At 36.7% G+C, this 20,628-nt stretch overlaps 2 protein-coding genes and 1 long non-coding RNA gene across 4 annotated transcripts; 2 read left to right on the plus strand and 1 right to left on the minus strand.

Moving 5' to 3' along the window:
* Positions 1–1,616: 1,616 nt before the first annotated feature.
* On the minus strand, positions 1,617–6,416 carry LOC141644386 (uncharacterized). 2 transcript variants are annotated; one of them, XR_012544030.1, is made up of 5 exons: positions 6,067–6,416; positions 5,438–5,746; positions 5,155–5,222; positions 4,927–5,011; positions 1,617–1,857 (listed from the first exon to the last, which is right to left on the minus strand). It is a non-coding gene; the product is annotated as an uncharacterized LOC141644386 (long non-coding RNA). The 2 variants fall into 2 exon arrangements; XR_012544031.1 differs by lacking the exon at positions 1,617–1,857 and adding an exon at positions 1,917–2,321 and having other exon boundaries at positions 6,067–6,415.
* A 184-nt stretch (positions 6,417–6,600) lies between these two features.
* On the plus strand, positions 6,601–12,478 carry LOC141644383 (uncharacterized). The gene is made up of 14 exons (XM_074453894.1): positions 6,601–6,846; positions 8,482–8,632; positions 8,744–9,001; positions 9,150–9,324; positions 9,453–9,514; positions 9,590–9,753; positions 9,842–9,939; positions 10,376–10,434; positions 10,538–10,672; positions 10,780–11,030; positions 11,120–11,279; positions 11,707–11,782; positions 11,869–11,913; positions 12,154–12,478. Exons 1-14 carry the CDS (start codon positions 6,791–6,793, stop codon positions 12,381–12,383), a joined length of 1,920 nt encoding a protein of 639 aa, XP_074309995.1. The 5' UTR covers positions 6,601–6,790; the 3' UTR covers positions 12,384–12,478.
* An 845-nt stretch (positions 12,479–13,323) lies between these two features.
* On the plus strand, positions 13,324–19,254 carry LOC141644384 (uncharacterized). Its single transcript, XM_074453895.1, has 14 exons — positions 13,324–13,482; positions 14,571–14,721; positions 14,835–15,092; positions 15,484–15,658; positions 16,014–16,075; positions 16,151–16,314; positions 16,395–16,492; positions 16,885–16,943; positions 17,049–17,183; positions 17,290–17,540; positions 17,626–17,785; positions 18,249–18,324; positions 18,410–18,454; positions 18,872–19,254. Exons 1-14 carry the CDS (start codon positions 13,427–13,429, stop codon positions 19,093–19,095), a joined length of 1,914 nt encoding a protein of 637 aa, XP_074309996.1. The 5' UTR covers positions 13,324–13,426; the 3' UTR covers positions 19,096–19,254.
* The last annotated feature ends 1,374 nt before the right edge of the window (positions 19,255–20,628 follow it).

Here is a 20,628-nt window from a genome sequence, read left to right on the forward strand (position 1 = left end):
AGCAAATTGTGGGCTAGTTGCATGGTAAAGTGGGTTGCTTCAAGTTTTAGGTTATTTGGGTCAATCCATGTTGGTTTTGTCAGGTCAACAACGACTGCTAGCTTGTATGTTTAATTGAGTATCTCAAATCAAGGAAAGTACTTCGTATGAACTGATAGTTGCATTAATAAACTTGAAAGGCAAAATTTGTAAACGAGCAAAACTCGATTGAAATGTACTGTATCATGCTATAAGTCATTGTTACTCCCATCCTATGGAATGTCCACGATCAAAATGCGAACAAAAGTTTCCAAAAATCGCAAGTATTTGCTCAAATTGATTATTTTTTTTTTTCTCGAGAAAGAAATCTAATGTAGTTATCAATCAAAAATGTGAATAACGAGTCATTCACAACACTCACACACGATACCTAATAAGAAGAGTAACGATAGCTTTTTAAAGTAACACTTGTTGATATATCGTCTCACTTTCTCAATAAAAAGAGTGACGCTCACTTTTAAAAGCACACTAGTTGTTGTATCGAGCGCTTTGCGCGCGATACCCCAAGATATTGTGAATTACGAGATGTTGCTTGTTAGCGGTGTATCTTAGCATGTCCAAATTTAGTAACGATAAAAGTAGTTTAAAGATAGTAATTGTTGGGTAACACCATCAGTAGTTTGAAACTGGTAGAGCGACCGTAATAGAAAAAAAAGTCGACTAATGACGCCTAAGCACGTAATAAACAAAGAGTTTTAATTGTAAGATGAATACAATTGTTGATTTTAGCAAGAATTCTAAACCCTTAATTATTTCATGAGAAACAAAAGGTTTTATAACAAAAAAAATCCAAAAATGAAATTATATTTTCATCCATCCAAATATATACATTTTTTTATCTTGCCATCAACATGAGTGTATTTTACATTTGTTACTTATTGCGGTTTTGCTCAGGGGATCTGAATACATAGAGAATTAGTTTGTGCAAGAAAAAAATATCAAATATGCTAAAATATGACAGCCATCATAAGCAAATCTGCAACTAACGTTACCGCTTCACCTAGCGACATTACTGAACAAAGATAGTTAATACACCTTATTAGCAAGGGCCAAGGAACCAAGCGTTAGAATTGAAATGTTTACACACATTTCTTACTCTAACATAACTAACATTGTTTTCTTTAATTTATATTCAAACTAATCTAATTTTACATCACAGGTTACTAAAGGGAAGATAATTGTCTTTTAATATTTTGAAATAATTTGTCTTCTAAAAATAAAGTTAATGGGTTAAAATGCGATCTCATCCGCTTTTCCTCGCATCTCTCTCTCAAAACAAATGAAGTTAAGGGGTGAAAATGAGATTTCGTTTACTTTTGCTCCCCTTCCTATCCTCTCTATCTATATCGCTCATATATTAGCCCCTCATACTACAATCTAAAAAAAATAATGGAATTATTTTTATGGAACTATGATCCATCTTGTCATTGTACTAACATCGGTAATGGAGTCAAAATGTGAGAAGGGTACATTCCCCCTCAAGAAAACGGGTCTTAAGCAGGGATAATCAGTCATAAATGAATCAACAAGGCACAAGCAGAGCATCTCCAGTCAAAATAATAGTCAAGCTCTGTATCTCATGAAAAAAAAACTTCTTTTATTAGAAAAAGATGAATAATAGCTTCTGGTAATACTTAGTTTACATACATAAATCCAAATGAATACGCAAGATGCCGAGATATGCTCTAAACATATTCGATAACAATTAAAAAACATTGTTCCTTCAAGTTTCGTTTTGATACAATCGCTTATTTCTCTACCTCCATGCAACTTGAATTTTTGTTGCAGCAAAACCATCTCCAATATGGGGATTCATATCTGGTTGGAAGGATAAAGATTAACACACAAATGATAAAAAAAAGAAAAAAATAAGACCATTTGTCCAATGTACACACAAAATATTATTTCTGATATATATGCCACGGTCCGGTAATTTTGCTTTATAGTGAGCGCACATAGCTTGGGATAAATGCAGGCTAAGTTGCTTAATTAAGCAATCAACTGCAACATAGAAGTGGAAACAGATATTGATCGCCTTCTATTGTTCCTCACAAAATGGAGTTTCGTCATAAACAATTTACAGTTTCCCTAAGATGGGACTTCTTCAACGTTAAAGATTTGAGCAGTGAACTCAGATCCAAAAAACCTATGTCTTTGCTCTTCTTATACTTCCTCATTTTAAATAAAGCATTGCTGGCTGGAAAATGCCTCAACTTCTCCCACCAGTTGTAGAGCAAGAGCGTTAATGCAATACACTGCATCGAGAGAATGGTATAAATGGTCTGCATTCATCGCGCAACCGTACTTTGTTAGTAAATAAGGATTACTGTGTGCAAGCATTGGTTTGATAACGAAAAGGTAATATGTGGAAATATGGATGAGGTCTCAGACTCTGAGGTGGAGAGTGAGTGAAGAGAAGAGAAAGGAAAGAACGAAACTCTGAAATAAATAGGGATGGGATCTGGGTGTTGAAAAAAGATCATAAAGGCAAGAAGAAATGAAAGATGTGGTTGTGATGTGAGTAAAGATAGAAAAAGAGAGAGGTAAGAAAACGCAACGCAAACGAGAAGTTTTGCCCCAAACGACGTGCAGCAGATAAAGCCTGCCGTAGATTAATATCAACGGGCCACAGAGAAGCCATTTTCCACACTAAAATGTGCATTAGGCCTTCCTGATTTGCATCTCCCCCTCCCGTCCTCATTCGTTCACTTATTCATCCATTCCTTACCTCTCACTCTCCCTCTCCCTCTCCCCCTTCCTCTCGTTCCATCTCTCTTTCTCTTTTGTTTTTGTTCACATATTGCGACAGATCCAACTTCCTCCTGCAGTTATAATAATAAACTCAGAGCATAGGAACACCTCTTTGTTGTTGTAGAAGTGCGGAGGCTATTGACAATAAGGTCCATGAGCCGGTTACCATCTAGAACCTAGTTTGACTTCAACTGCCTTTTGTAGCAAATAAACACAGGTAAGACATTGTCATGTTGCATTGTGATAAACAATGACTAGCTTATCCGGCCCTAGTAAACTCAATACACATTTGGTAGCAGTGACAACAAACACCTCTTTGTTGTGTTTTGTAAGAAGATCCAGCAATAAGCTCTTGCCATGGTTACAAAGAGCTAAAATGCTAACCGACCTTAAATGTGACAATCTATCAAATTTAAGACTTGAGTCCTACTTAGAATTGAATTTAGAAATAAATGTAGCCGCTGAGACTTTAAACTAATGCACTAAAAAGGGCCCGACTTTCTAGCAATCGATAAAAGAAATTGAAACAAAGAAGATGATGCTCAAAATAAAAAAAAGTCTCTTAGCAAGCGAGAGCCATTCCTTCACAAATTTGACAAAAGGCAAACAAGGCTTTATCAGCTAATTGCACCATTCTACCAAACATCGATCCGTATTATTTTCCTCGATAATAGCCTCCCCAAAAGGCCAGCACCATATTTTATACAATCCCGGGGAAACTTATACCGTTTTCAATAACCTTTATCAACTTTGGTCTTCCCCTACCACTCACAATCATATTTGTACCCCATTTATCAAGTCTCTTACCTACGGAACCCCTGGTTGGTCCATTTCCCACTTGGCTAAAGTACTGAACCGATTCCTACTCATCTTATATTCGACTGATGCAATTCATATCTTCTCCATATTCTCTTTGATTCCCTTCAGTTCCTTCTTTCTATGGTCACACATCCACTGCTACATAAGCATCTATGCCACAAGCACTCGTCTAAATGCGACTTGCTTCCTGACCCAACACTTTCTAATATATAACAGTCGGGACCCCTATTGTACGGTATAACCAAGAATGATCATCAAAGATAATCAAGATCTTCAACACATTCAGTTAGTTATCTGGGATCAATCAGAATTTACGAAACACTCACACAATCTCGTCTGATATTTTAGTCTTGCAGAAAAAATTATGCTACATGGAGGCATGGCCAATGACTCTTCTGATGTATCTTACAAGAATGAATATGTCATAGTTGTATAAAATGAGTTTCCTAAGCGTCATTAGTTGTTCTACAAGAAGATATCCCCAAATAATGAATACAAAACATTCTATTCATAATGGTAACAAATTTCAGTAAATTCCGTTTCGTTTCCACGATTAAGAAACATCATTAAAAACTAAGACCATAAATAAAGTTTCTAAGCAAAGGGCGATGAACAAAGAAAACCCAACTTCAGTATGCGAAGCTCAATGTCAACAAATAAACAAGTCATTCATAGAATGAAGCAAACAAAGAACGAATGACATACAAAGGGTTAGGCAAAAATTATAGAATCCGTAACAAAAGGTGATGATGGTAACTTGTGCTATTTTCAGCCAGATGTATTTCTCGCCCATCATTTTCGATTGCAACAAGAGATGATGATGATGATGAGGATTAACCGATTAAGGCTTGACCATGTTATATTATCAAAAGAAAATAAGTAATTTCTCAACCTAGACTAAAATTTTAACTGAGTATTTAAAAAGAGTGAAACTTTAGTAAATCCCAGGTAAGGTAGAGAAAATCTAGGATTATTATAAGACATAAGATCAAAAAGAAGTTTGTACAAAAAGAAAAAGATAATCAATCAGATTCGTTGTCACTGAAAAAAGTGAATAAGCAAAACTGTACAGAAAACTACACTCTTATGGAAGAAAATGTGGCCAATCTGCAATTTTTTGCTCCCTTTATACTCGATACTTCATCCGTTTACAGTCCGCACTTGACTTTGATTATGCACCCAATGCTGACAGGTATTCGGATCTTAAATATCGGGAGTTATGGGTGTAGGTCTGACATGGATCAATTATTGTTGATCTAAAAGCAAACAAAACCCACTCAACTAAACACAATCAAAGCAACAAAGCAATATCCTAACCTTTTTCGTCATCATACTCATCGTCACCATCACTGCTACAAGCAACATTGCCTTTTTCTAGATATTTGCAGACTATTTGTTTTTCCTAATCAATGAAAAAACAAACAGTTCAATTAAAAATCCAAATCAATGAGAAGCTAATAGTTTGGTTATCCTTTTCCTATATCAATTTTATAAGGCCAAAATTCCTTCGCCAAAACTAAATGGAGAAAGTTAAGTAATAGGGACCTGATTCTGGGTGTTCTGCATAAAGACAAAACAAGAATCAAACCACGAATACGCTCCCTATACTTCATCTGCAAAAAAAAGAGTGTGAATGGAAAAGGAATGAGTGATTAAGTATACACACAAGTTTAAGACAACTTCAGTATTATGCACGTCAACGTAATCATCTTTTCAGATACTCACAACGATTAAGCTAGCTAGTAACGTCATCGAGCGGGGTACGAAACCCGTTAAACTAAATCCAAAAATTGAAACCACCCAAAAGCAATAAAAGTAGAAAAGGTACCATGACATCGAAAGCCAGGCCAGAGGTGACGGAATCCTCCATGGAAACAGCAGCAAGCTCAAACTCACCAACTTGACCAGCAAAGTTTCAATGAAAGCACCCATGGAGTACTGACTAATTGAAGTGAAGATAACAGGTCTAGCAATCTGCCATAGCCTTTTATACTCTTGATTAAATCCAGATATTGCACTACTATTATCCCTACTATTAAACCCTTGTGATAATTGGCGATGTATTATTAGCCTCCGGTTGTGCTCCTCTTATGTCAACAATGACATACGATATCGTCTGACTTTCATCCCATAATCGCTATTAACCATAACAATAATCAGGATTTTCTACTAACTTCTCTGATGATTTGAACCTAATCATTCTAAATAAATTAACAAGAAACAAAGTTGCAAATTACTTAATCCATCAATCAACGAACCATAATGAGATGATACACAAGTAATTATTAATTCAATATGGAGGGCATAAATCAATAGCAAATCATAACCATTAGAATCAAAGACCACATCATCAAAAGCCAACATCACCAGTAAGATTAACTTAATCAATTGATGAAAAACCAATTAACATTTATAGATGGAAAGTAAATGAAATAACTCATATCAATAGAAACTCACCATTAAATCGATCTCCGGAAGCTGAAAAACATCAATTCGAACAATCAATTAATCAGCTTCGATAGACGCAGCATCTCTTTTGAAATAAGCAGCCAAGAAGGAGAAAAGGGGAAAGGGAATAAGAGACGGGAAAGGAAGAAGTGAAATGAAATCAAACTAATTTAAAAATAGATATGAATAAGCTTCGATAAATTACAGATTGACAAAAAAATGGTGAGAAACTGATTGAGAGAAAAAATGGTGCGTGTGATTTTCTAGGTTTTGGAAAGAGAAAGAAGAACAGAAGGGAATAGAAAGGTATTCCTAGTCCAGCGCCAGAAAAGAACAGTGCCGAAACGACAGCCAAAGTTACGTTGAATAAGGCCAATGGTTGAACTTGTATTAAGGCCCAAACTGTAGAACCCAGCGACAGAGAAGGCCTAGCAACTTCAGAAAGTTGAAACGACAGAGCGTGAGTCGTTTAGAACTGTTCAAATGAACAGTGGCATGCCTTGGGGACTTTTAGTGTAAGGTGAGTAGATTCTCAATAAAAACAGTAACAATCACTTTTAAAAGCCACATTTAACGGTTGTAGTGGAAGATTAACACCATGATATATAGTTACTATTTTTTTCGTTATATAGTTACTATTTTTTTCGTGTCAATCATTCTATATTCTTGTGACGGAGGAGTATATTTTAGCTGCTTAGCGCAGTAACCTTAGATTGTGTAGCATCCAACTGAAATGAAGCTCATCACTTTAATCATTTTCTCTCTCCTCTTCCTGCTTCTATTTGATAGGTACTTGAATTTTGTACTAATTTCTGCGCTAGACTACTATTTTTGTTTGTGGCCGTAATTTGCGGGAGTCATTAAGGCACTGGGGTAATGTTGTCGTATATGTGTCAGTATAGGAACATTGCAAAAATTAGATTGAAGAATTGATGTGGGTTTTCTTAATTATGGATTAATTATTATTATCATTTTGGTTATGTTAGTAGTTTAATCAGATAATGTTATGGGTAAGTGTAATGCTCTTTGTTTATTAATTCATCATCAATAACTACTAGTTTTATAATTTCTTCCCACTCAGTCCCAATCATTTGTTTATTTTTATTTTCCGTGAGGGGTATTTTAATTAATTGTAAACAAATGATTTGGAAGGAGGGAGTATATTTTAATTATAAATTTATTTGCAAGAGTTACAATTGTATGCTTTAGGAAGGGAAAAGTTGTGAGCTTGCATAGATGAAGTAGATGTGCATGGTGATTGGTGATGATAATACTTTCAAAATTACCCAGAAATTGTTATGTTTGTACTGATTGTTATGTTTGTGCTGATTGTTATATTTTTATACATCTACTAATTTTAAAACGAGAGGGCTTGACAATGTGAGTCTGTGATAGAACTTAATAAAGTGCGATTTCAGTTTTGATTTCGCTATTGATTTGACATATTTAGTGTTTTTATTTAATTTTTAAATTTGTTTTTTGTTCTTCTCTCCTTTAGTACACTTTTTTACCAACCACTTTCTTATACTCCCTCCTATTCAATATAAACTTCCCTATTTCTTTTTCCATCTATTCACAATAACCTCCTTATTTCCTTTTTTGGTAAGTGTTTGTGTGGTCCAAATTTATTTATATGGTGGGGTAGTGTATTTTCTTAATTTTTGTGTCAAAATGAAATGGGAGGTTTATTGTGAATAAGAAAGAGTATATTTTACTTGGTTTACTTTTAAGGTATTCCGGATCCTTAAATTCTACTTCGGTTTTCAAAATTGTTTTAATCTTTATTCTCGATTTAAATTTTAAGTTTTTTATAAAAAAAATCCGGACTTCGATTTTAAAACCTATAAATTTACCTTGACTTTGTATTATGTTTTCGCTCTTCCTTTTGTTTTTCATTTTTCCCTTTTCTTTTTCTAAAGGATGATTCATGTCAGCCGACCCCAAATCATTTTGGGAGTAAGGCTCTGATGTTGTTGTTGTATGAGAATTTTGGGTAAAGGCCAACAATTGCGCAACCCGTTATGAATTTCTCTAGGGGTGGGTAGTTTTGGGTAGGTTTAGATGTATGCAGCCTTACCCTATGAGGCGAGAAAGGCTATTTTAGGAAGTAGAATATTATGAGAATGCTGAAGAGTATTTGTTCCATTCAGGGAAAGCCGGTACTTTGAGTTAGCAGGCGATTGGAGTTAATAGGTTGGTAGTCATAGGTGGAGGGATTTGGGTTTTACATGTTATTGGGGGTAAGTGTGCGTGCTTCGAAAGTAATGGTAAAACAGGGTGGATCATTTGTCTAGGGGAGTCTTTAATGAGACAGTTGCACATGTGAGACCAACCCAAATATTTTTGTATTCCTGATTTAATTACATGGTTAATGAGTAAAACTATCGCATAAGTTTTCGTGCATTTGTCTTGGACTCTTGGCAGGGTAGCATCTAAGGGTTTAGTCAAGGCACAAGCGGTCACACCACCTAGAGGTTGGAATTCTTATGATTCATTTACCTGGATAATATCTGAAGAAGAGTTTCTGCATAATGCAGAACTTGTCTCACAACGGCTTCGTTCTCATGGATATGAGGTTCATCAGCCTTAACATCAAATTTTATGTGTCCTTGTTTCTTCTAGTTTTTTTTCTTGTAAAATTGGCTTATTAGACTGGAATCTAATAAATCGAGTAATTTGCTTGCAGTATGTCGTTGTTGATTACCGCTGGTATAGGAGAAATGTTCCCGAAGCTTATACAGATTTATCAGGATTTGATGTAATTGATGAGTGGGGAAGAATGGTTCCGGACCCTGACAGGTGGCCTTCATCCAAGGGCGGTAAAGGATTTAGTGAAGTGGCGAAGAAAGTGCATAGCATGGGGTTGAAATTTGGAATTCATATCATGAGAGGAATAAATGTACAAGCTGTAAATGCACAGACGCCGATCTTGGACACCACTAAGGTACCATTCCTTTCAAACTATATGCCCTGTTGTAGATCGTGGAAGTATCCCAACATTATGAACCAGACAATTTAATTTCCCACATTGAAATTTCTTTATCAGGGGGTGTGGTTATTGTAGGACTAACGCTTTATTGTTGCTTTTGCAGGGAGGAGCTTACGTTGAAGGTGGATTGGCTTGGAGGGCAAATGATATAGGGATCAAAGAGAGAACATGCACATGGATGCCGGAGGGTTTTATGAGTGTAAACACAGAGTTAGGAGCTGGAAGAGCATTTCTGCGATCTCTTTATGAACAATATGCCGAGTGGGGAGTTGATTTAGGTAATTGTTGACTGCATGCACCAGATAATATCTACTGTAGCATTCCAGTTTTCTTAGAAAGGGTAGGGATTGTTTAGTTTCTTGTAAGAGTGCCTCGATCTGACATTTGAATTTTTTGTTTGCAACAGTCAAGCATGATTGTGTTTTTGGGGATGACTTGGACATACAAGAAATTAGCTTTGTGTCAGAGGTATAAACTCCTGTACCTTGTTGATTGAGTGCTATTAGTATTTTCGAGGTCAGAGTTGAGTTGACTTTTTTATAGGTCCTGAGGAAACTTTCCCGTCCTATGCTGTATTCATTGTCACCCGGAAGCAGTGTCACGCCTGCTATGGCCAAGAAAGTTGGTAATTTAGTCAATATGTACAGGATCACTGGGGATGATTGGGACACTTGGGAAGATGTGGCAGCACACTTTGATGTGTCCAGGTAAATTTACCAAGGTTCATTTATCTTCTGCTACTTAAATTTGCATGTTGCAGCTTATCAGCCTGCTTGTTTGTCCTCTTTATGGTAGAGATTTCGCAGCTGCAAATATGATAGGATCCAGTAGCTTACTAGGGAAGTCATGGCCCGACTTAGATATGCTGCCTTTAGGATGGCTTACAGTTTCAGGTATGTCTCATCACATTACATGGCCCGACTTAGATATCCTGCCAACCTATTTATTATGGCAATCTGTTGCACTGTTAATACAGTAACATTATTTTCAATATATAGGAGTCTGTGGACGAATTCTAGCTGCGGGTTTCTCATGATTCACCTCGTTCTTGAGGCTGAAGCTACTGCTAGTCAGTCTTTAGACATACTGGAAAGTTTTGGGACCGGAAATCAATTGGTTAAATTGATTGGTTTCACTAAACGTAATAGACAAGTTCAATCGTGGGGGACGGTTTACTAAAATTAGTCATCAACAGTTGTTTTGTATTTCTATGGATCTCTACTGGAAGAAATATGCCCTGAGTTTTTAGTTAACAGTGAAACGGAATTACAAACTAAATTTATAGATACAGTATTAATATCAGCTATTTTGGATACCTGCGTAAACTAGGATCTACTGAAGGCCCGAACAGGAACTGTAAGTTGAGTATCGAGGAGCAGAAAACTCAGGTGCTAAGCTTGTCTGATCTCAGATAAATCTTATTATGGGTAGTGGTTCGTCATACTTACAATCATACTCACCATTTTGATATATTGAACTTTAATTTGTCAGATGACTTTGTGGGCTATGGCTAAGTCTCCCCTTATGTTTGGAGGAGATATGCGAAAGCTCGATGACACCACATACAAACTTATCACCAATCCTACCATCCTGGAGATCAATGCTTTTAGTTCAAGTAACAAGGAGGCACGTCTCACATCAAACTACTAATGTTTCTTGGGGAATTTGTTTTTTTTTTTTTTTTTTAATTATAACTTGTATTGAACTAATTTTCCACATTTATCCCCGTACAGTTCCCATATATTACTGGTTCCCATGCTCCCATAATCAACCACCATCATTATTCCTCTTCCCAGTCAAGGCGTAAGAGAAAAGGTGGCCGATCTCTCACAAATTCTTTGACTTTTGCGAGTTGCAAGGAAACCAAAGCAATGGGCTGGTCAAGTGAAGCCTTTGATCAGGACCATTATCAAGTTTGCTGGAAAGATACTGAAAAACATGTAGCGCCTTTTTGCCTGTACAAGAGAAAAGCTGGAGTGACATCGTATAAATTTGAACTCTACTAATCCATTCAGTTCTTACTGTTACTGTTATGTTTCTGCTTCAGTAATTTGTGGTATAAATGTATTCTAGAGATGAGGAGGTTGGCTATTGTACTCAATATCCGGGGAAAACACACCTTCTGGCAACTACCAAAGCGCCAGTATGCCTGGGCGCCTCTCCAAAACGAAGACTTACTTCAAAAGAATTCAAGAGAGGTTCATTATCTACATGCAAAAGCCATGCCAACCAGGTACTCTCGTGGTTGAACTGTGTGTGCTATCACTATGTTTTCCCATTTTTACCGGGGCCAACGACTTGCTATTATTAACTTTGAAATACGATGAATAACCCAAAAAAACACTCCAAATGCTTCTTTTGTTGTGAACTAAAAGTCAGCCGATACAATTCTCGGCGATACTTTCATTATGGGCCATCCAAAAATAGTTTCTGTGATTTTAACACATGAGGGAGTATGCATGAGCATTTGATGCACTTTGGGGTGATGTTATTGTAATTAGTGTTGTGTCTGCTCTACTCTTGATGTTGCATGCTGCAGTCTCTATGTTACCTCAAATGCATTTTTTTTGGTACTCCCAAAAATTGATTGATTGAGCTGTATTCAAAAATAGACCTATATGGTGCTGATTATTGTTTGAATTCCCTCTTTTCTTTACCAGATGTGGGAATTAAATACCAACGGCACTCTCATGAACAGTTATTCGGGTCAATGTGCAACCGTTGAAGAATTGGAAGGTAGTACTTGTAAAACAGAGATCTTGGTCTCGACATTTACATTCTTAAACTATTGTGCACAACTAACTGACTTCATTATCTTATAGGTATCCCTGTAGGCATTCGCTCTTGGGTTGCAACTGGAAGAAGAGGTATGATTCAATTGTCTAATTAGTGAAAAACAATTGGTGCCGCTTCTTCAAATTAGAACACCCTTAAGTAATCACCGCCTTTGTAATGGTAATCACCACGAATGATCTGTTTGCCAGATCTAATTTGTGCGGAAATCCAGGAAATACCATTTGGGCTTTCGATGTCCCTAATCTTGACTTGTAAGAGCTTTTGCAGTTTTGCACCGCTACTTATTGCAATGACATGTTCCCTTTCTGCAGGGGAAGTGTATCTTGCATTATTTAATCTGAACCAAGCGAAGACAACGATATCAACCCAACTTTCAAACCTTTCAAAGGTACTTCCTGGTGTAAGCTCGGGAGTTGCATACAAATGCTCGGAAGTTTGGAGTGGACAAGCCTGTCAGATAAGCAGAGATTCAATATCCATGGATGTAGAAGCTCACGGGGCTGCGTTGCTTGTTCTTGTTCTTGTTAGTAACCGATCATAAAACATAATGAGATTGTGTACGATGATGTGAATTTTACACAAGACCTTTTGTACCTTGTTGGAAATTTGTCACATGCCACTTACTTCCCTAATAAATGTGTTCTTAATGCTCTACAGCTCTAGAAACCTTATCTGATACTATATGATATCGGAAAAGGGTTTAGAGTTGGATTAGTCGGCCTCACTATGGTACAAGGAAACCCTTGATTTTTATGTTTCAATTTGTGTAAAATTTTGGAATTTTGGGAGAAGGGGTGGTTAGTTAGAGATGTTAGGTGAAGTGGGTTACTTGAGTTTTAGCTTATTTTTGGTTATTCTCTGTTTAAGAATAGGTTATTCGGGTCAATCCATGTTGGTTTTGTCGGTTCAACAACCACGGCTAGCTTGTATGTTTAGTTAAATGTCTCAAATCAATAAAAGTATGAACTGATAGTTGCAGGAATAAACTTGAAAGGCAAAATTTGTAAACGAGCAAAACTCGATTGAAATGTACTGTATCATGCTATAAGTCATTGTTACTCCCGTCCTATGGAATGTCCACGATCAAAATGCGAACAAAAGTTTCCAAAAATCGCAAGTATTCGCTCAATAGATTATTTTTTTCTTTTCTCCAGAAAGAAATCTAATGTAGTTGTCAATCAAAAATGTGAATAGCGAGTCATATACAACACTAACACACGATACCTAATAGGAAGAGTAACGATAACTTTTTAAAGTAACGCTTATTGAAATATCGTCTCACATTCTCAATAAAACGAGTAACAATCACTTTTAAAAGCCACTTTTAACGGTTGTAGTGGAAGGTTAGTACTTATTGAAATACCGTCTCAGATTCTATATTTATATGGAGTAGTATTGTAGTGCAACTCTGGTAATCGTACCATGCTACGGAGTAATACCAAACTTTATATTCAGAAAATTAACTACTTTCCTTATATAGTTACTATTTTTTCGTGTCAATCATTCTATATTCTTGTGACGGTGGAGTATATTTTAGCTAGCTGCTTAGCGCAGTAACCTTAGATTGTGTAGCATCCAACTGAAATGAAGCTCATCACTTTAATCATTTTCTCTCTCCTCTTCCTGCTTCTACTTGATAGGTACTTGAATTTTGTACTAATTTCTTCGCTAGACTACTATTTTTGTTTGTGGGTAAGGCTGCATAATTTGCGGGAGTCATTAAGGCACTAGGGTAATGTTGTCGTATAGGAACATTGCATGTATAATTTCAAGAATTAGATTGAAGATATTGATGTGGGTTTTCTTAATTATGGACTAATTATTATCATTTTGGTTATTTTAGTAGTTTAATTAGATAATGTTATGGGTAAGTGTGATGCTCTTTGTTTATTAATTCATCATCAATAACTACTAGTTTTATAATTTCTTTCCACTCAGTCCCAGTCATTTGTTTATTTTTATTTTCCGTGAGGGGTATTTTAATTAATTGTAAACAAATGATTTGGAAGGAGGGAGTATATTTTAATTATAAATTTATTTGCAAGAGTTACAATTGTATGCTTTAGGAAGGGAAAAGTTGTGAGCTTGCATAGATGAAGTAGATGTTCATGGTGATGAGAATACTTTCAAAAATACCCAGAAATTGTTATGTTTGTGCTGATTGTTATATTTGTATGCATCTACTAATTTTAGAATGAGAGGGTTTGACACTGTGAATCTGTGATAGAACTTAATAAATTGCGATTTCAGTTTTGATTTCCCTATTTATTTCAGACATAAGCAGTTGTTTTTATAATGATAATTTTGGGCAAATGCCAACAATTGCGCAATCCGTTATGAATCTCTCTAGAGGTGGGTAGTTTTGGGTAAGTTTAGATGTATGCAGCCTTACCTTATGAGTCGAGAAGAGGCTATTTTAGGAAGTAGAATATTATGAGAATGCTGAACAGTATTTGTTCCGTTCCGGGAAAGCCGGTACTTTGAGTTAGCAGGCGATTGAAGTTTAGTAGGTTGGTAGTCATAGGTATTGGGATTTGGGTTTCACATATTATTGGGGGTAAGGTGTACGTGTTTCGAAAGTAATGGTAAAACAGGGTGGATCATTTGTCTAGGGGAGTCTTTAATGAGACGGTCAACCAAAATAATTTTGTATTCCTGATTTAATTACATGGTTAATGAGTAAAACCATCGCATAAGTTTTCGTGCATTTGTCTTGGACTCTTGGCAGGGTAGCATCTAAGGGTTCAGTCAAGGCACAAGCGGTCACACCACCTAGAGGTTGGAATTCTTATGATTCGTTTTGCTGGACAGTATCTGAAGAAGAGTTTCTGCATAATGCAGAACTTGTCTCACAACGGCTGCGTTCTCATGGATACGAGGTTAATCAGCCTTACATCAGATTTTACGAGCCCTTGTTTCTTTTATGTTTTTTTTTTCTTATTAAACTTGATTACTAGGCTGCAATCCAATAATTAGAGTAATTTTCTTGCAGTATGTCGTCGTTGATTACCTCTGGTATCGGAAAAAGGTTCCTGGAGCTTATCCAGATTCTTCAGGATTTGATGTAATTGATGAGTGGGGAAGAATGGTTCCTGACCCTGACAGGTGGCCTTCATCCAAGGGCGGAAAAGGATTTACTGAAGTGGCGAAGAAAGTGCATAGTATGGGTTTGAAATTTGGAATTCATGTTATGAGAGGAATAAGTACACAGGCTGTAAATGCTCAGACTCCGATCTTGGACACCACTAAGGTATTATTCCTTCAAGTACTGGATCATATACCTCTAAATCTATGTAAATTATGTAAGCAACTTGTGGATATCATTTTACACTAACCTCCATTTCACCGTGGTTTTCCCACTTTTCAAACTATGTGAGGGGAAATTTGAACAATGGGAAGAACATGAAAAAATGGAGAAAGTTTCTTTTTGTTTTGGAAAGGCACATCATTTAGTAACTTTAGGTTATACACATGATTCAGAGGTCAATGCAAATCTACCAAACTCGTTGATCATGAAAGTGTAATAGCAGTACGAATACAATTTATTACTGTCCTGTGAGCATTTAATATGCCACATTAAATTTTCTTTATCAGGCAGGCCAGGTTATCGTAGCACTTACGCTTTGATGTTGCTGTTGCAGGGAGGAGCTTACGTGGAAGGTGGATTGGCTTGGAGGGCAAATGATATAGGGATCAAAGAGAGAACATGCACATGGATGTCCCATGGTTTTATGAGTGTAAACACAGAGTTAGGAGCTGGAAGAGCATTTCTGCGATCTCTTTATGAACAATATGCGGAATGGGGAGTTGATTTTGGTAATTGTTGGCTTCAATTACTAGACAATTTCTTGTGATAGTTGCACCACGTCCTAGTTACTAAATCCATTTTGCCAGTTTAGAGTTGAGGGATTGTTCAGCTTTTTGTAACAGAAATTTCATTTGGCTTGCAGCCAAATATCTTGTCTTCATTTGACTTTGGCAGTCATTTCCTAATATCATTTGTAAAAAAAAAGTGTTTAGCGTATATTATGAAAAATACCGGTTAGGGACCACTAAAGTCGAATGGGGAATATAAATGGGATGAAGAGAGGATAATTAGTTTCATGACATTAAAGCTTTGTTCGACAACCTTGTACGTTGATTTGACGATGATAATTTTTGTTTGTAACAGTCAAGCATGATTGTGTTTTTGGGGCTGACTTGGACATAGAAGAAATTAGCTTTGTGTCGGAGGTATGAAACTTTTGTGCCTGATCTATTGGACAATGTTAGTGTTTTCAAGTTCAAATTTAGTTGACTTTTTTATAGGTCCTGAGGAAACTTTCCCGTCCTATCTTGTATTCGTTATCACCCGGAACCAGTGTCACTCCAGATATGGCGAAGAAAGTTGGAAATTTAGTCAATATGTACAGGATCACTGGTGATGATTGGGACACTTGGGGAGATGTGGCAGCACATTTTGACGTGTCCAGGTATATTTATGAAGGTTCATCTACCTTCTCCGTCTAAAGCTTGCATCTCATCAGACTGCTCTTTTCTCCTTTTCTGGTAGAGATTTTGCGGCTGCAAATATGATAGGATCCAGTAGCTTAATGGGGAAGTCATGGCCCGACTTAGATATGCTGCCTTTAGGATGGCTTACAGATCCAGGTATGTCTTTTCACGTTACGTAAGGAATGAAGTACTGCAAACTTTTTATTATGGAAATCTGCTGCATCGTTAATATAATTGCATCATTTCCACCGGATAGGAGACACTGGACGAACTTCGGGCTGTAGATTGCTCATAATTTGAGCCTGCCACATTACTCTTACTCTCGAATCTGAAGCTACTGTTAGTCAGTCTCTAAATGTGAGGGGTTTATATAAACATACTGAAAACTTTTGGGACTGGTCAACGGTTAAATAAATTGGTTTCACTGATTAAAACAGAAAGACCAGTTCAATGTGGGGTGCGGTTTACTAAATTTAGTCGTCAACAATTATCATTATTTGTAGATATTGTACTAATCTCGGCTATTTTTGGGATCCCCAATAACCCAGGTTCTAATGAAGGTCCGCATAGGAACAGTAAGTTGAATATTGAGGAGCAGAAAACTCAGGTTCTTAGCTTAGCTTGTCCCTGATGAGTTTGATTTTGAGTAGTGGTTGTTTTTCATACTTCTAATCTTTTTCCCTGTTTCGAATACTAAACTTTTATTTGTCAGATGACTTTGTGGGCTATGGCCAAGTCGCCCCTTATGTTTGGAGGAGATATGCGAAAGCTTGATGACACCACATACAAACTTATCACCAATCCCACCATCCTTGAGATCAATGCTTTTAGTTCAAATAACAAAGAGGCACGTCTCACTTCAATTTTCAATCTGCTGATTTTTCTTTAGGATTTTGAATTCTTTTGGATTATAACTTGTATTGAACTAATTTTCCACCTATCTCTATGTACAGTTTCCGTACGTTACTGGTTCCCATGCTCCCATAATCAACCACCATCATTGTTCCTCTCCACTGTCATGTCATAAGACAAAAGGTGGCCGATCTCACACAAATTCTTTGACTCTTATGAGCTGCAAGGAAACCAAAGCAATGGGCTGGTCAACTGAAACATTTGATCAGGATCTTGATCAAGTTTGCTGGAAAGATGCTGAAAAACAAGTAGCAGCGTTTTGCCTTTACAAGAGAAAGGCTCGAATGACCTCGTATAAATTTGAACTCTACTTCTCCGTTTAATTCTTAAACTGTTATGTTTTTACTTCAGTAATTTGTGGTATACTTCTGTACTAGAGATGAGGAAGTGGGCTATTGTAATCAATGTTCGGGGAAAACACAGCTTCTGGCAACTACCAAGGCAGCAGTATGCTTGGGTGCCTCTCCTAAACAGAGGCTTACTTCAAAAGAACTCAAGAGAGGCTCATTATCTACATGCAAAAGGGATGCCAACCAGGTACTTGTGGTTGAACCGTGTTTTATACTTCACTATGTTTTCCTATTTTATTGAAGCGAAAGACGCACTATTATTAACTTCGAAATACGATGAATAACCCAAAAAGATACTCCCAAGTGCTTTTTTTTTTGTGAACTAAAAGTCAGCAGATACAATTCTCAATGCCACTTCCATTATGGGTCACCCAAAGTTAGTATCTTCGTGATTTTAACACGTGAGGGAGGTTGCGCGCCTCTGATCCCTCCCTTGTGCACCGTAGGCATGAGCATTTGATGCACTTGGGTGATGTTATTGTAATTAGTGTAGTGTTTGCTTCACTCTTGATGTTGCAGCGCTGCAGTCTCTATGTTACCTCAATTGCATTTTTTTTATTACCTCAAAAATCGATTGAGTTGTATTCAAAAAGACGTATATTGACCTATATAGTGCTGATTATTTTTGAATTCCCTCTTTTCTTTCCCAGATGTGGGAATTAAATACCAACGGTACAATCAGGAACAGTTATTCGGGTCTATGTGCAACCGTTCAAGCATTGGAAGGTAGTACTTCTAAAGCAGACATCTTGGTCTCAACATTTACATTCTTAACTATTGTGCACAACTAATTTCATTATCCTCTGTGTAGCTGTCCCTGTAGGAATTCGCTCTTGGGTTGCAACTGGAAGAAGAGGTATGATTCAATTGTCTAATGAGTGAAACACAATTGTTGCCGCTTCTTCAAATTAGAACATGCTTGAGTAATCCTCGCCTTGTAAGGGGAGGGGTTGGGTTGTGGATAGAGGTTGGTCGGTTCAGTTTTCGTAATATTGTCTTGCTAAATGATTGCCAGTAGACCTGGAAAAGAGCGTCACTCCGGCCCAGAGTTGACCCAATCCACAACGATGAAAAGCACATTTATGTACATAAAAAATAAAAGCACCCTAACAGGCATAACTTAAACCTGGCTCAAATGATCTGTTTGCCTGATCTAATTTGTGCAAAATCCAGGAATTACCATTTGGGCTTTTGATGTCCCTAATCCTGTCTTGTAAGAGCTTTTGCAGTTTTGCACTGCTACCTATTGCAATGACATGTTCCCTTTCTGCAGGGGAAGTGTATCTTGCATTGTTCAATCTGAACCAAGCGAAGACAACGATATCAACCCAACTTTCAAACCTTTCAAAGGTACTTCCTGGTGTAAGCTTGGGAGTTGCATACAAATGCTCGGAAGTTTGGAGTGGACAAGCCTGTCATATAAGCAGAGATTCAATATCCATGGATGTAGAAGCTCATGGGGCTGCGTTGCTTGTTCTTGTTAGTAACCGATCATAAAATATAATGAGATTGTGTACGATGATGAACTTCACAGAAGACCTTTTGTACCTTGTTAGAAATTTGTCACATGCCACTTCCTCCCATGATAAATCTTTGTAGATTAATAACTCCACCTTTTCTTAACCCCATTTATCAAAACTCCCACCTTTTATATGATTTTTTTTCCCGAAAGTTCCCACCTTTTTTGAACATTTCCTCCAAAATCCCACCGAGAGCCCATTTTTTCTATAGTAATTAATAAAAGAGATTTTTTAGGCGATATCAATCTTGAGTTGGCTTAGGCAAAAATGAAGTTATTTCATGATTTATATTCACTATAAGAATGTGTTTTTCTTTTGGGAAAATGGGCTTTTGGTTAGAGTTTTAGAGGAAATGCTGATGAGTGTTTCAAAAAAGATATTTTTTGTTTTATATTCTACTTTGTTTTAATTACGGAAAATGTTGTTAATTTCGTTATCCTCATTATATAGGGTATTCGGTAACATGGTAAATCCGGTGTACCTAAGAAGTTCTTGGTTGATCTCATAGTGAAATGTGTTCTTAATGCTCTACAGCTCTAGAAACCTTATCTGATACTATATGATTTATTTCCAAAATTATTCATGGAAAATTACCTCGTATAAATACTAATATGCTCCAATATACTCTCTATAATTCTTAGCTGCCTATCTCACACCTGATATATTGTAGCACTAGCGTTTACAAATGGCCGAAATGAAGGTCTCCATTTCAGTAAGTATCTCTCGCTTCTTGCTGGTTCTACTTCACAGTACAGGTACTTGAACTTGGTACTCTTTTTATATCATGTCATATTGCGTGTATTGAATAATCTTGTACGGCCCTTTATATTTGTGAGTTAACTATACATAAATAGTTCTAAGTAGTGTTCTGATTTCTGAGTAAGTATATGTCATAGTTGTAAGAATCCATATCCATAATAGTAGAATTTTACGCTTGCATGATTTGATTGGTCATTACTCATGACTGATTACGAACCTTGGTATGATCTAAGTTGTAGGGTTTGAATACACTATTTGTTTAAATGATTCGCTCTTACAATTAACATTCTCAGTTGATCGCATCAATGAAGATGGTTTTGTTGTTATCACTATTCTAACTGTAATTTTCATGTCATCTGAAGAATTACTCGGAAACATATACTCTGTATGAACTAAGAAAGACAGCAGAGGGACAGTGGTCAGGCCCCTCCCTAGATTACTAAGATCTGTCATTTTCAAACATATGACTAACAAAGGACTATGAATTGGTAATGCTGAACCCGTGTTGATATTTCATCTTGGTAGGGTAGCAGTTAAAGGTTTACTGAAGGCACAAGCGAACACACCACCCAGAGGTTGGAATTCTTATGATTCATTTGGCTGGGCAATTTCTGAAGAAGAGTTTCTGCAGAATGCAGAACTTGTCTCACAACTGCTATAAGATGGCAAATTGTTATGGCATGTGTGTGCGATAAAATTATAAGAACAATCCTTAACCTTGAAAGTATAAAAAACATAAACATCATACATT

The sequence above is a fragment of the Silene latifolia genome, chromosome 2 (assembly GCF_048544455.1).
Source record: "Silene latifolia isolate original U9 population chromosome 2, ASM4854445v1, whole genome shotgun sequence".
In the NCBI taxonomy this organism is placed as follows: domain Eukaryota; kingdom Viridiplantae; phylum Streptophyta; class Magnoliopsida; order Caryophyllales; family Caryophyllaceae; genus Silene; species Silene latifolia.

Bases quoted from the DNA above. Each gene is read 5' to 3' on its own strand.
- LOC141644383 (XM_074453894.1), top strand. From the start codon at position 6,791: ATGAAGCTCATCACTTTAATCATTTTCTCTCTCCTCTTCCTGCTTCTA. The intron at 9,754-9,841 runs GTAAATTTACCA...TCTTTATGGTAG, and splicing joins GCACACTTTGATGTGTCCAG to AGATTTCGCAGCTGCAAATA. The intron at 11,280-11,706 runs GTACTCTCGTGG...TTTCTTTACCAG, and splicing joins GCAAAAGCCATGCCAACCAG to ATGTGGGAATTAAATACCAA.
- LOC141644384 (XM_074453895.1), top strand. From the start codon at position 13,427: ATGAAGCTCATCACTTTAATCATTTTCTCTCTCCTCTTCCTGCTTCTA. The intron at 16,076-16,150 runs GTATGAAACTTT...ACTTTTTTATAG, and splicing joins AAATTAGCTTTGTGTCGGAG to GTCCTGAGGAAACTTTCCCG. The intron at 18,455-18,871 runs GTATGATTCAAT...CCCTTTCTGCAG, and splicing joins GGTTGCAACTGGAAGAAGAG to GGGAAGTGTATCTTGCATTG.